The 16,328-nt window shown below is 41.9% G+C and overlaps 1 protein-coding gene and 1 long non-coding RNA gene across 3 annotated transcripts in view; one reads left to right on the forward strand and one right to left on the reverse strand.

Moving 5' to 3' along the window:
- Positions 1-16,328, forward strand: part of appbp2 (amyloid beta precursor protein (cytoplasmic tail) binding protein 2) — a 226,908-nt gene that overhangs the window by 173,715 nt on the left and 36,865 nt on the right. For both annotated transcript variants that reach the window (XM_037268417.1, XM_037268418.1), the window contains exon 11: positions 13,942-14,132. In XM_037268417.1, coding sequence (XP_037124312.1) covers positions 13,942-14,132 — 191 coding nt within the window. The remainder of the gene's footprint in view (positions 1-13,941; positions 14,133-16,328) is intronic.
- On the reverse strand, positions 3,381-9,607 carry LOC119132902. Its single transcript, XR_005099987.1, has 3 exons — positions 9,432-9,607; positions 6,085-6,089; positions 3,381-3,594 (listed from the first exon to the last, which is right to left on the reverse strand). It is a non-coding gene; the product is annotated as an uncharacterized LOC119132902 (long non-coding RNA).

Below are 16,328 nucleotides of genomic sequence, written 5' to 3' on the forward strand. Positions count from 1 at the left end.
ACATTTAAAAGTACAGTGTTTTAAAATACTATAAAATACAATAAAGGTTCATAAAAGTCTTTTATGGATCCTATCGCGGGTGGTCCTGGGACCAATTATCCGCGATAAGCGAGGGTTTACTGTAAATAGCATTCCACTTAACACAGTGGATCGCTTCACTTACATTGGCTCCACTTTGTCCTCATGCTGCTCCCTTGACACTGAACTGCACACTCATATCAATAAAGCCTCATCAAACTTTGGTCGCCTACGCAGCAGAGTTTTAGAAAACTAACTTGAAGGTCAGCACCAAGATTGCCGTGTACAACGCAGTATGTCTCTTCACTCTCCTCTATGTGGTAGAGTCATGGACCCCATACCGTCACCACATCACCAACCTGGAGGCCTTCCACATTCGCTGCCTACAGAAGACCCTTGGCCTGTCCTGGGAAGATCGAGTCCCTCATACAGACATCCTCAAAAACACCAACTCCATCTGCTTGGAAGCGGCTGTGGCTAAGAAGCATCTTTGGTGGATTGGACATACCCGCCGCATTCCTCACCATCGTCTGCCCCGCCAAGTCCTCTACGGCCAACTGAGAGGTGCAAAGCGCTCTGCAGGGGGGCAGAAGCAGCGCTTTAACTACTACACCAGGGACCTACTAAAGCGATCCAACATCAACACCACGCAGCTTAAAACTCTGGCACTCAACACATCAACCTGACCGATGACTTGTGCCACTGCCGTTTCAAAAAGACACCAAACCAACCAAAACAGACAAACCAAGAGGCGCAATGATGCAAGTGGGCGGCTGGTACCCCCCTGGCATCCGGGTTTCCCTGCTCCATCTGTGAGCGGTTATGCGGCTCGAGGATCGGACTCAACGCCCACAAGAAGTGGCATCAGCGACATCGTCGCTGACCCTCCCCGCCCCTCTCTCCCCCTTGGAGCAAGCGTCATCATCGAACACGATGGACAGCTAAGACAGTGTGTGTCTGAGAGAGTCTGTGTGAGTGTGTGTTTATTTTACTCACTTTGCTCGCTTGTGATGTAATACTAGCGTCAGGCAACCGGAACAACTAGACATGTTCATTTTAATTTTAAAAGTAACGTTTGAAATTAAAATATTTTTCAGTCTCGGCCAATGGATAAACCAGAAATACTGTCACTTTGTTTTTCTTTCATTTGTGCAGCTTACTGCGGCCTGGTCCAAAGTGGGCCGTGGCCTTTATGTCCTGCAGCACATACTGCAAAGCAGATTCATGTATACACAGAAGCCCAGCAACGAGTGATTCATTACAGAATTCGACTTTATTCATTTAAAGTGAGGCAACCTAATCTTTTTTCTGTCTTGCTGCTTGTGTATAATTTCCAGTTTCATACGACTGAAAAGGTCATTCAACCTGAGTTAGCTTTACCTTATACATAACATAATGAGAGCACCCTTCTTTCGGCTTCTCCCATTAGGGGTCACCCCAGCAGATAAATTGTTTCCATCTCACTCTGTCCTCTGTATCTCTGTCACACCAACCATCAACATGTCTTCCTTGACCACGTCCATAAACTTCCTCTTTGGCCTCTCGCCTCCTCCTACCTGCTGCCTCCATCCTCATCATCCTTCTCCCTATGTACCCAGGGTCCCTCCTCAGGACATGTCCAAACCATCTCAATCTCACCTCTCTGACTTTTTCTCCAAACATTTGCACCTGAGCTGTCTCTCTGATATAGTCAATCCTGTCCATCCTTGTCACTTCCAAAGAGAATTGCAACATCTTCATCTCTGCCACCTCCAGGTCTGCCTCCTGTCTTTTTGTTAGTGCCACCATCTTTAAGCCATACAACATAGCTGCTCGCACTACTTCCTTGTAGAATTTCCCCTTCACTCTGCAGGTATTCTTCAGCCACAAATAACTCCTGCCACATTTCTCCATCCACTCCACCCTGCCTGCACTGTCTTCTTCACCTCTGCCACACACCGCCATTACCTTGCAAAGTTGACCCCCATTTATTAAACTCATCGACTTTCACCACCTCTACTCTTTGTAACCACAATAATATCTTACACTTCCTGATTTACTCTCTCCACATCCTCTGACCTTTTCTCGCTCTCATTTGCACTCCTCTTTATGCTCTATCCCACTTCTTTTTTGACAAGCTCTTTCTCCTTATGCTTTTTTGAACATCTTCATTCCACCACCAAGTTTCCTTGTCTTTCATCTGCTGTCCAGTAGGGATGGGAATCTTCACCATCAAAGCAATACGATACACATCTCGATACACTGCCAACGATTCGATGCATTCGCGATTCATGGAATCGCCAATGATAAGATGCGATACGATTCTCCCATCTCCTGCGATACGGTGCGATACAGTACGATTTAATTTTAAAACAATGCAATCCAGTGCGATACGATACATTGCAATGCAGAAGAAAAATACACCATGGAATACACAGTTCAAGTTTTGGCACTTGAAGCATTAAAGCTGGCTGTGCTTTTTTATTTTGAAACACAGCAAGTACAACATAGAGTGATTAATTGCAGATCTCTCTGGAACTTCAGGGTATAAGTATAACCTTGAACAAAAATTAAGATTTCTCTTAAGTGCATGTTGTAGAGCAATTTAGGGCCTACACAAAGCCATGTTTTCAAGTTAAGCTTTTAAAAGTGCATTAAGTTTATACAGGAGGTAAAACATAAAATGGGCTAATAAAAAAGGTGAAGGCCATGAGAATTCCATCCACTATAACAACTTAAAAAAAAACTAACAAAGGGAGACATTGCATTTCATTGCATTGCATTACAACAGAAAAGTAAGGGTAATGATATACCGTTTTTTTCCATGTATGATGCGCCCCCATGTATAATACGCACCCTAAAAATGGCATGTTGATGCTGGAAAAAAGCCTGTACCCATGTATAATACGCACCCAAATTTTGACTCCTACTTAAGTCCGTAAACGTAAAATTATTTCAGAAAAAAGATCATCTTTGGGAACAACCGGATGTTATTCTGCCGGTCAGTATCACTGCGCATGCGCTAGCAAACTCAATACCGAAGAAATGTTTCGGATAAGTGTAGGGTACATTGTGACAGCAAACGAGCAGGTGATCGAGCAAGCGTCTGATAAGAGAGCATTGTGTTCGTATGGAGCGTGTTTGAAGTGAACAGCAGAGAAGAAAGCGCATCTGTAATGGCGGCCTCCGTATGATATCCGGATAAAAAAAAAAAAAAAAAAAAAGAATTGTACCCATTAGGGGTGTCAGGTTTAATTCGCTGACTGAATAACTATTAAGAGAAGAGCATCAGCAAACAAACCACAAGTGAGACGGAATATTAGTTATTTTCTCGCGAGGAGTGCAGTACAGATCGCTTACAACAATCTCACTACACTAAATATCTGTATGCACTCCTGCGCTTTTTATTTGGATTTGCCCTACCCACAAAATGAGACAAACGCCCCTAAAGGGAAGGGGGAAAGCACGTGGGCTTTGTCTCGTAAGCAGAAAAATCACAAGGTGTTACATACTGATATGGAACAGTGTGATGAGGAGTATGAGTGATCAGCAACCATTCTTTGTGTCTGTGATGAAATCAGGAAACATGAGTGATCACTTGCAGGTTCATTGGGGGGTGCGAGATAGCGATGAGGCATGTTGTTGATCAGATCAAAAGGGTCTTTGTTAAAAAGGAACTGTCTTGGTAGATGTCTTCATTTTGCTGAGTTGTCCGCTGCGACCTGTCTGACCCAGCTGTAACCTCTCTCTTCTGTGGTACATCATAAAAACAGCAAGGCCAAACAGCAAGCATATATTGCAGTAATATTGCGGTAAAGCATCGATTAGAGAACGCATGATAACATAGATATACATTTTTCTAACAATTCCCTCCTGTTTATCATAAGTTCTCAGAGACCATCTTATCACCTAAAAGCGGCCACTTCAAAAAGATTTTCAGCCGTAGGATCACAAGTATGAGCACAAATAAGTTTACTCCAAGAAAGGATAAACATTGCGATATTATCATTCGGAAACACCCAGATCTGGGAAGAAGTCTGTAAACCCAAGTGCAAAAATTCCACCATCATCATCGTTATCATCAACATGCTGGCGTTCAGACATTAGGCATACCCCGGCCATCTTGTCTTCCATGGGCGATATTGCTGTAGTGATGAGACGATTAAACAGAGCACGGAGACATGGAATACAACAACAACCACACAAGGTGAGTATAGCAGTAATTGAGGACACAAGGGCTTTATACTTCCCAAAAGCAGTCATCCACTTGTTGTGCTCTTTCATCCTCGTTTTGAGGGATTGCAAGCTTGCAATCGCCTTCGTCAGGCTCCCATCAGGGGCGGTGTCATTCTGGATGAAGGTGCGGCATTGTTCCCTGAACATTGCGCAGACCCTTCCTTTCTCAGACAACAACATAACAAGAGCATTGCGGTTCTGGATTGACATTAGGGAAGGCGTGGCTAGCTGTTCGTGCACTGCCTCAAGTCCCGCTTGTGTCCGTTTGCCCAATTTCTGCATGTTGCAATGGTTGTAATTTATCATGTCGACGTTCTTGTTCATCGTACACCACCAGCAAATGGAAGACTCCCATCCTGCTACAATTTGGTCAATTAATTCTTATTAATCAGGAACTCCTCTGGGGACTCTGATTGCATCAATTTCAGTCAGATCATCGTCGCCTCTCAAATTTAAAGACATTTTGTTTGTTTGTTTTTCCAGCTTTTTCCCAGATCTTGGCATGTTGATACATATACAATTTAGCTTGACTACATTCTCTGAAAGCAATGGCTTCTTTTTTCTTTTTTCAATGGATATTACTGTATAGAATGCTCTGTCACACAATCTTTGGTCAATGGCAACGATACAACATAAAGAATCGGTCGCAAATCCATACATATGACATATTCAATTTTTGCTTCTTGTCTTTACAGCTTGTTTTGCCATTAGCAATCAATTGTGTCGTTTTTCAGTAACTGAAACAAAATATCCACATTAATTTTAGATATAATCATCCCATTCTTTAACATCTACAGCGGTTGTTGACAAAGTACACATATAAACATCATATTTTCATGACAGTCCAGATCCGACACAGCGGATCATCCTGCAAAGGTCAAATTGATCTTTTAAACAGCATTGTTTCCTTTTTTCTTTTTTATTTCTACCAAATTTTAATCATCCTTAGTTTCCCACTTGGTTCCAAAACATGGTAATCTATATTGTCGCCCAAACAATTTCATACGGGGTCAAACCCACAGTAATTGTAATATTTATGAACAGTTTGACCAGGTCTAAACATTTTGTCCATGATCTTCCAGTTTTTTCCATGCACATTTTCACACTTTATACCAGTCCTGTCATGAGAATTAATTTCTGAAATCCCATATCTCGGTATTATTTCTTTACATAACGTTTTGTGCCACTGTTAAGGCATTCAGTGTTTTTGTTGAAGCCAATTCAACCCATTTTGAGAATGTATCTATTATGACCAGGCAGTATAACCCTGTGGATTGTGTTTAGCACATGTTAAACAAACTCTACAAAAAAAAATTTGTTTTGAAAATGTTTTGAATATGAATCAAATCCATATGTTGTATAAACCTGAATGAACTGCCCCACTATCCCTCCTCTTGAGCCATGTGACACACACCATGGCTCAATATTGCTGCCCATTTATATAGGTTTTTTGTAGGATAGGTCAGTCTTCTGGTCATTTATAGATACCATTCTCCACTCTTGCCCCTCTTTTAGTCCATAATTGAATTTCAGTCTATGGACTTTGTCGCTTTACATCTTTAAAAATGTGTCAGTGACTTAATCTGCTTCTTGTGTATGTACAATTTGAACTGTCTTCTGCGCTGCAGTTTTGCGGTTCTATCTGCAAGCTTGTTACCTCTTGACACCTTATCAGTCTCGTGTGTGTGCACTGCGCACGTGCATATAGCCACTGCTTCCACAACTAGCTTAGCAAGTAAATGGATGGCTTCCCCGAAAGGGGAGCGACTCAGCTAGCAAATGATTAGACATTGTCACATGATTTCATCATCATTTAATTTGACACACCTTTTAAAATGTGTCCCAGTGCACACGTTCTGCATGTGTAACCGGTTGTCTCAACTGGTGTTCCACATCCGAATCGTTCCTCCCCCAAGGTGTCAAACCAATCAAGATAAAAGATAAAAACCAACAAAATAACCGCCAGTAAATTAATATAAAAATCAATTGTTGTCGTTTCTTAACTTTAACTAACTCAATCACTCTCTTATTCTCAAATGTAAAAACGTGTGTAGTCTTGACACAACCAATCGACTATTTCTTCTAAATTTAGCTTTGAAATGTTATTTAATAATTTTGCTTCATCCAATTCCAGAAAGCAAGTCCTTTCCATCTCTCAAATTTTGTTTCATCAGGGCTAGGCATTAATGCAGTGTGGACCAGTTTCTGCCCACAAAAAAATTGCTTGCCTTTCTTTTCTTCTTATTTTTACAAAATTGCTTTTTGTCTTGTGGTGCAAATCAGATAGACTACAGTCTTCCAAATTCCACCTACATTAGCCAATTTTAACACATAACACTGACAGCACACAGACAACACAAAAACTTACAGCAGAGACACAGCTCACAAACAATACCAACAAACAACGCTGCGCAAACGTCATCCTCTGTTTTGACATTTTGGTTATACTTTTTTCTCATCAGTGCCTTTTATCCTTCAAGCAAATATTGTCACATCTTCCTTAAGCATCACCCTGCTTCAAATATTCAGACATTCTCTGAGAAACTCACACTTTCCCTGCTTCGCCCGCAGCCATAGCACCCCTCATGCGAGGGGGGCGCAGCATCAATGTTGATTGGTCACAGGCTGGCCATTTCCTGCAACAATCATGATGCCGGCCCACCGCCCACACGAGCATAGCAAAGGCCCAAGCGCACAGCCCCGCCCCGCGACTACGCGCGATCGCAGGCACGCTTATCAGTCTTGCCCTCTCAAAGGGCAGGCCAGCTTTGCTGTTGCGCCCTTCGTCATGTTCACATTCGACATCTTTCACTGTCTTCTACACAACATTTGCTGTCTCTTATTCTCGTCCTATCAAGCCACCGTTCTAGTCACTTTCTGCCACACACTGCTCATCCCAATTTCTCCAACCAACTTAAACACATTATCGCCTACTTCTCAATTTTCCTATTATTCCTAAACAGCTTCCTGAACATTCTCCATTACTGATGTCTTCCATAGGACACACATCTCACTCGCGCACACATATACACACCCATTCATGAGGATCCTCTGCGCGCACACGCACACACACACACCAACACAAAAGGATGACGCACAACATACGTATAAGACCACATAGATCCCACTAAGAACACCTTTTTGCTCGTCTTACTTGTCAGATTTATTCTTTATTTTACTTTTAGAAGCTATTTGTAATTATTTTCCATTTATTTTGCCAATTTTAACTTCAGTGTTTCTTTATCTTACTTTATCCTTTTAACACAAATATCTCCTGTATATTTAAGCTAATTTCTCTTTAATTTTGGCAGCCAGGTTCCCACTTCATTACATGGAAACCTGATTTGATTCGGTTTTGGCCTAGTCATAACTGTCTTTGTTAATTTGTGCAGTCACGTGCCATGTGACCGTTTTCTCCGCAATTCCAGCATTCTATTGGAGGTTGCACAACTCCTCTTCCTCGGCCTCTAAAGCCTCCTCTGTTAGACATTGCTCGCCCTCTCTGGCCTTTCTGTCCTCTGCCTGCATTTTGGTAAAAAGTGTCACTATCCTGGTCTACCAGAAAAGTGTCTTTTGTAGCTTTCATTCGTTTTCGTTTTTGTTTGTCTATTACTACTTTTTCCGCATGGAGGGCATGATTTATGTATTCCTCCAAAGTTCCGGTGTTCATGCCTATATAATGTTTGATCACCCAGCCTTGTATTGCTGGTCTGGACCCTGCGTGGATGGCATTTTTTAATTGCTGTTGATAAGCACCTTGAGGCGCATTATCTTCCACCAGTCCACTGTGTGTTTTAAACACTTTTGTCATGCGCACTCGATACTCATCAAAGGTTTCATTATCATTTTGCTTTGTTCTCCCTATTTCTGTATAATTTGCTCTGATTTCCTTTGACCAATCCATTTCTAGCGGGCTTTTCTGCCTAGTGGCTCTGTCCATCAACCCATAAGGAGGAGGTGATTCCTCAATTTTGTGTGTGTCATGTATTTGCGGATACAACTTCGCTATGATCTTTAGTTTTGAATTTGTAGCATGTGTTTTCTCTTCCCGCTCTTGTACTTCTTCTAGTTCTCCCTCAAATTTATATTTTTTAACCCATTTATCGAAATCTTTTTTAAGTCGGTCGGGATCCTGCCTTTCAATTATTTTCCAATCTTTGCATTTTAGTTCATGTCGGGGTAGGGACTTTCGCTTACTATCTAAGTTTCCCATGGTTTATTTTTCTAAATTTTGGAGTTGGTAGTTTGAATGGCACCTACAGTGTCCTAAAACCAACTTTATTCACAGGACAGTGGTTAAAAATTCGATGTGTGGTAAGTCTCCTTTCACCTCCCCGAAGGGAGCGGAGAGTTCTTGCCTCTGCACCCACACAAAGCCACTGTTTACAATCCTGTGTGTTTATATAGAGGAGCGCTCAAATGAGATCACTCTCAGTCAAACCATACACAATCACACCACGCGCGTTTTTTTAATAACAGAGGAGTCCGCACTCCTGCTGCGGAATTTAACTAACGTAAAAAGTTAGGGGGCTCCACACCGCCCCTGCGGAATTTAACTGTTTCTAATTGCACTTGAGAGGGCCTAGAATTCTCAAGGTCTTTAAGTGACCTCCTGTCACTGCTCGTTTTAAGTGACCTCTTGTCACAGCTAAGTGACCTCTTGTCACAGCTCATTCATTCCTTTTTAGTAGAATTAATATTCCTACTCACGGTCTGCTGATTCCCCTCCTCGGAAGATCTCGTCAACCCTCCCGGTGTCCAGCCGGACTCATCGAGACAGTCCCGTCAAAGGGCTTTTGTTTACCTCGGCCGAGGATTTTCGCCTGCGTCGAAGAGTCCGCTGGAACCGCCAGGTGTGTCGAGATCCCGGAACGAGCCCCCAATTTCTGTCAGGTTTAATTCGCTGACTGAATAACTATTAAGAGAAGAGCATCAGCAAACAAACCACAAGTGAGACGGAATATTAGTTATTTTCTCGCGAGGAGTGCAGTACAGATCGCTTACAACAATCTCACTACACTAAATATCTGTATGCACTCCTGCGCTTTTTATTTGGATTTGCCCTACCCACAAAATGAGACAAACGCCCCTAAAGGGAAGGGGGAAAGCACGTGGGCTTTGTCTCGTAAGCAGAAAAATCACAAGGTGTTACATACTGATATGGAACAGTGTGATGAGGAGTATGAGTGATCAGCAACCATTCTTTGTGTCTGTGATGAAATCAGGAAACATGAGTGATCACTTGCAGGTTCATTGGGGGGTGCGAGATAGCGACGAGGCATGTTGTTGATCAGATCAAAAGGGTCTTTGTTAAAAAGGAACTGTCTTGGTAGATGTCTTCATTTTGCTGAGTTGTCCGCTGCGACCTGTCTGACCCAGCTGTAACCTCTCTCTTCTGTGGTACATCATAAAAACAGCAAGGCCAAACAGCAAGCATATATTGCAGTAATATTGCGGTAAAGCATCGATTAGAGAACGCATGATAACATATATATACATTTTTCTAACAAGGGGTGTAACGATTCATCGATACACATCGATTAATCGATATAATGCTCTACGATTTATTGGCATCGATGCTAAACGTAAACATCGATTTATATCGCCGTGTTTGACCTCGGACATTAGACGCGACTTTATTTTGAAATCCAGTTCATTGTTGCTTGCTTCCTCTTTCCGGGAGCAGTACGCGGCGTGTTGTGTTGTGAGCAGAGCAGGCACGTGAAAGGGGAGCCGACAACTACGCGGCTCCTGGGCTGGTGCTATGGCTAGTGTCCAAGAAGACGAGGAAATTCGCTCCCCTTTGGGCTTCAAGTCATTCGTTTGGAAGCACTTTGGATTCCAAAGAAAAGATGGCTCAACGGACAATTAAAATTATTGTAAATAAATAGTTCAGTAATGCACTTTAAAGTTAATGGTATTACAAAAAAAGAAAGAATATTCATTTGTCTTTACTTATATGAGAAAAAATATAGGAATTTGATAAAGTTCAGTGTTAAAATAAGCACTTTGTATACTACAATACTCTTGTAATTTCCTAAATAAAGAGTTTGCAGTACCTTGTTGATTTTGCGTATGAATTGTTATAAATCAGGATATTGTTCTATATTTTTTATTTAAAAAAAATATATATCGATCGTGGAGCACTATATCGTGATGTATCGTGAATGAATCACAGCAGGCTTTAAGATATCGGCAAATATCGTATCGTGATTCTTTGTATCGATATGATATCGTATCGTGACAAAACCCGCGATTTACACCCTAGTACCCATGTATAATGCGCACCCCAGATTTTAGGACAATTAATTAGTTAAATTGTGCGCATTATACATGGGAAAGCGGTAACTTAAATGACATATTTTTCCATTTCCATGCACATTTTGGAAATAATAATAATAATAAATAATAAGGGGTGTACTCATCTGTGTGTATCTTGTGCTGCCTGTGTATCTTATAGCTGCACGGCAGAGTTTACATATGGCCGTTGTCTTATCCAGCTCTCCATCTCGTTTGTAGAACCCAAAATCTTTCCACACTACAGACTTAAAGCCCACCACCGAATGTATAATCTCTGTCTCGTTTTCCTCCATGCTAACCCGCTATCTGGCTAACTTGCCGCCTTTGTACAATTCGAAGAAGGCCAGTTTGGACCCGCCTATTCGCGCTAGACCTGAGCTGAGACTTGAGCAGAGACTTGAGTAGTAGGAGTGACTGAGACCCAGAGACCCGTTTCTAAAAAGTTATAATTGTAGATATTACCGTTTTTTTCCGTGTATAATACGCAAAATTTAACTAATTTATTGTCCTAAAATCTGGGGTGCGCATTATACATGGGTACAAATTTTTTAAAAAATTTTTTAAAAATTTTTTTTTTTAAATAATTTTTTTTTTTTTTTTTAAGAAAATCATCGTACAACAAAACCAACAACAGGACTGACCGACAAAGACGTGGAACAAAAAGACAGGGTGACATTACCAAAGACAGGAACAGAAACCAAACAGACATCATGACAGTAACACATGCAATGATCCGACGGTGAGCGAGGGGCAGACAGCACTTAAATACAAAACACGTTACAAGAACAATAGTGTGTTTGTACTGTGCTCTGGTCATTTCGTCAAAGAAGGGATAATAGTCCTCTTCTTTTCTTGACTGACAATGAATGTGATAGTTTAATACAATCAGCAAATAACAAAATGCGTATTACAGGTAATATTTTATTTCACAACACTTTGCCTTGTTCCTTTCGTCCCTGCTGTTCACTTCAAACACGCTCCATACGAACGCAATGCTCTCGTATCAGACGCTTGCTCGATCACCTGCTCGTTTGCTGTCACAATGTACCCTACACAAATCCGAAACATTTGTTGCGGCTCCGAGTCACGACGAGGGGCAAGTTTTGGTTTCCAAGGGTGTTTTTATTCCTCTTCAACGTCTCTCCCATACAGAGCCGCCTTTTTCACATGTCCGCACGTCACTTTCCTCTCTTTTCATCTGATCGCGGTGGTGCCTTTACGGGCAGTCGGAGAAATCAACGCCAACAAAAAAAATACATCCAGCCTAGTTAAGACCATACCAAAGACTAAAAAAATGGGACCCATTGCCTCCCTGCGTGTGTGACGATCATTGGGACTTTAAAAAAAAAAATTTAAAAAAAAAAAAAAAAAAAATTGGGTGCGTATTATACATGGGTACAGGCTTTTTTCCAGCATCAACATGCCATTTTTAGGGTGCGTATTATACATGGGGGCGCATTATACACGGAAAAAAACGGTAATAGATTTTTATTGATGCAAATAATTTAGATAAGATGCATCTCGAGTTTTTGTGCGTTTTTACCGATGCAGACGTTTGCAAATCGATGCAACTGCATCTTACAGGTCGTATCGATTTTCCGATGCATATCGGTGAATCTTCCCAACCCTACTGTCCAGATGTCACACGCAGTACCTTCCTAGAAGTGTCCCTCACCAAATCAGCGGTTCATTTTCAGTTGTTCTAAATTGCTTCACATCTTCCTGTACTTCTCTCACCAGCTCACTGACAAAGACTCACTTTTTTTTTTTTAATTCACTTGTCTATTTTATGCCCATAACTGTTCAATATGTGGTTATTCTATGCTTATTGTTTTTTTTTTTATGTTGGGATATATTTGTTTTGTAAAGTTGCATTTCTGGTACGTGTTGGCGACAAAATCTCCGCCAGCATCACGCTGAGCACGGGGGCCCCCCAAGGCTGCGTGCTCAGTCCGCTGCTCTTCACCCTGCTGACGCATGACTGCACTGCAACCTACAGCGACAACCGCATAGTGAAGTTTGCTGACGACACGACTCTGGTGGGTCTCATCACCAAGGGCGACGAGACTCAGTACAGGTTGGAGGTTGACCTTCTGACCGCGTGGTGCAGGGACAACAACCTCCTGCTGAACGTCAACAAGACCAAGGAAATTGTTGTTGACTTCCGGAAGGGTCACACCCAACACCTGCCGCTGACCATCGACGGTGCTGTGGTGGAGAGAGTGAGCAGCACCAGATTCCTGGGGGTGCACATCAGTGAGGACCTCTCCTGGTTCGCCAACACCGCATCACTGGCAAAGAAAGCCCAGCGCCGCCTGTACTTCCTGCGGAAACTCAGGCGAGCAAGTGCTCCTCCGGCCGTCATGACTACATTTTACGGTGGCACCATTGAGAGCGTCCTCTCCAGTTGTATCGCTGTTTGGGGTGGTAGCTGCACTGAATACATGAAGGCCCTGCAGCGCATAGTTAACACGGCTGGTAAGATTATTGGTGCTTCACTCCCCTCCCTGAAGGACATTTACACCTCCCATCTCACCCGCAAGGCGACCACGGTTGTGAGTGATGTGAGTCACCCCGCTCACTCTTTGTTTGATCTTCTGCCCTCTGGGAAGAGGTACAGGAGCCTGCGCTCCCGCACCACCAGACTCACCAACAGCTTCATACTCCAGGCTGTTAGGATCCTGAACTCTCTCCCCCCTTCTGCGTAGCGTCCTGTACTTTTGCGCTATATTCTGACTGTCTGCTGTTTGCACACTTGCTCCATTTTTGCTCCTCTTATTTATTATGTTATTTGTTTATTTATTATTCATTCATCCCTCTTATTTATTCTTTGTTTGTGCCTTCTTGTTTTTATTTTTTTGTGTTGTTTACTTGTATGTATATTGTGTACTATGTCTTGTCACCGTGGGATAGTGGGAACGTAATTTCGATTTCTTTGTGTGCTTGGCATGTGAAGAAATTGACAATAAAGCAGACTTTGACTTTGATACAGTATAGTTTCATCATCACTGGACATCTTTAAACTTTTCCACAATTTTTATTCTGCACTTAGCTATCTGGTGTGTTTTGGTTTTATGGTGCTGTTTGTTCACGTGTTTTCTAACAAAATGAGGTTTTAACAGAACAGCTGTATTTATACTGTGAAAAGATACACACAGGAGACTCAATTTACAAAAGAGATCACTTCTAAAAGCTATTGGTTTCAATAAAGTATTCAAGTAGAAAGGGCAGAATATTTCTGCATGCCACACTTTTTTAAGTAAAAAAAATAAATAAATTTAAAAGCTAGACATAAGTCATCATATTTCAAAGTGATATCAAATTTTAACCATGTCTCTATGAAATGATGTTTACGTGCCTGCTATTTTTTCAGAGGAGTTTGTTTCCAATGTTATTTCTTTGCCTTAGCCCTGATCTTGGAGGAAATTGCAATTGATTGCCACAATAAAGAAACAGAAGAGCGCCTACTGCAGGAGGCGCATGATCTGCACTTGTCCTCATTGGAGCTTGCAAAGAAGGCTTTTGGAGAATTCAACGTCCAAACAGCCAAACATTATGGCAACCTAGGACGGCTCTATCAGTCCATGAGAAAGTTCAAGGTTAGATATTTTTCTTTTACACAAATACTATTAACTAGTGATGCTCTGATTGATCTGTGAATTTGAATAAAGCCTTCAATCGATAACCCTGTACAATAATTAGATAATTATTATTGTAAGGTGGTGACAAATTCTTACATGTTGCTGGCATATTATTATTATTATTATATAACATGTTACTGCATGCATATTCCATTACCTTTAATCAGCTATAGACCAGGATGTCACCAGGATGTCACTATTTCACACAAAACTTAGTCATGGTTTGTTAAAAAAAAACAAAAAACACTGAGTTTAAATATGGTACATTCAAGTACTGGTAACAGAAACACAAATATGACAAGGATTAACATCCTTATAATTGCCGCTGTAACACAGAACTTAATCTACTCTTTGTGGTTGTACCCATAATAGTACAACCACAGACAGTGATAACAGTAAATAATATTGGAACAATAACAAGTCAGTCAAAAAACAAAAATGGGTCTTCAATAGTGATGTGCATTCCAGTTCTTTTAGGTGAACTGAACCTTTAGAATCGGTTCACCCAAAAGATTCGTTCAAACGAATCGTTCAATGAATCCCCCCCAATCCTACCCCTCCACCCCCACTCACACACACTGATTTTCTTTTTTACGTCCAGTGGAAACAACCCATACACATCAAACAATACATCCATCCATCCATTTTCTGAATCGCTTAGTCCCCACGGGGGTCGCGGGTGTGCTGGAGCCTATCCCAGCCGTCATCGGGCAGTAGGCGGGGGACACCCTGAACCGGTTGCCAGCCAATCGCAGGGCACACAGAGACAAACAACCATTTGCACTCGCACTCACACCCACACCTAGGGACACTTTGGAGTCTTCAATCGGCCTACCAAGCATGTTTTTGGGAAGTGGGAGGAAACCGGAGTGCCCGGAGAAAACCCACGCGGGCCCGGGGAGAACATGCAAACTCCACACAGGGAGGGCCGGAGGTGGAATCGAACCCGCACCCTCCTAACTGTGTGGCGGACGTGCTACCCAGTGCGAGGCTCCACTGTATATTAACTTAATAAAATCTAAAAAAATCACGAAGCAGATCATTTGAGTTGGATATATCAAAATAAATGTTGAAAAATTTGAGTTCTTTTTGCCTTATATTTACTTATATTTAAAGCTTGTTTGACAAAATAAATCAGTATTTGACAAACTAATTATAATTCTAAGATATTCATAATATATTTAGTAAATACCAGTCAGAATATTTGAGTATGGGCCAATCATACCAATCGGTTTCAACAAGTACAATTATTACTTACTCTTACTCAATATGTGTAATCTCTAACAACAACTTGAGAAAATGAGTACCGTAATTTTCGGACTATAAGTCGGGGGTTTTTTCATAGTTTGGGTGGGGGGGCAACTTATAATCAGGAGCGACTTATATGTGAATTTTTTTCATAGGTTTTCAAAAAAAAAACAAAAAGTGAAACCGTGATAAACGAACCGCGATGTAGCAAGGGATTACTGTAATTTGAATTTCAAGTGAAGAAGTGAAGTCAGCGGCGCGGCGTGGCGCGGTGGTTGTTTACAAAAAGGACAAAGATTGTTCACGGGATGACGAAGATGACGAAGGGCCCCACGTACTACCGGCATCATTAGCGGCTTTGTTTCTAAGTGACACGGAGGACGAAGAGTTTGAAGGATTTAACGATTTGGAGTGACACAGAAGGTTTGAAAAACTATTATGGCTTTTACGCACGCCCGGTCCTACTCTACGGAGCTCTCTTTCACCTCCGTGGATAGAAGTCGGGGGCCGGCGCTCGGCCGGGTGGCTGTCCAGGGACGGGATGGGGCTCGGTCATGGCTTTTACGCACGCCCGGTCCTATTCTATGGATCTCTCTTCCACCTCCGTGGCTGGAATTCCACGCCACCACACGCCTGGAAGTTTGTTTTGTTAAATAAAGAGCCGTTTACCAAACCCACGTCTTTCCTTGTACTTTAACGCTACAATATAGTTATATACTAGATCTGTGGAATAACGACGAGGCTGACGTCAGGGCGCACGCGCGGCGTTGTTGACAAAGGACGAGGAATTTGATCGATGGATTTAATGATTTAGAGTGCACAGATGGTTTGAAAATATTATTGCTTATATAATAGTTATTTGATATCTAATTTATATGTCGTTATATGGGCCTGTGGAATATTTTG

The sequence above is a fragment of the Syngnathus acus genome, chromosome 13 (assembly GCF_901709675.1).
Source record: "Syngnathus acus chromosome 13, fSynAcu1.2, whole genome shotgun sequence".
NCBI lineage: Eukaryota > Metazoa > Chordata > Actinopteri > Syngnathiformes > Syngnathidae > Syngnathus > Syngnathus acus.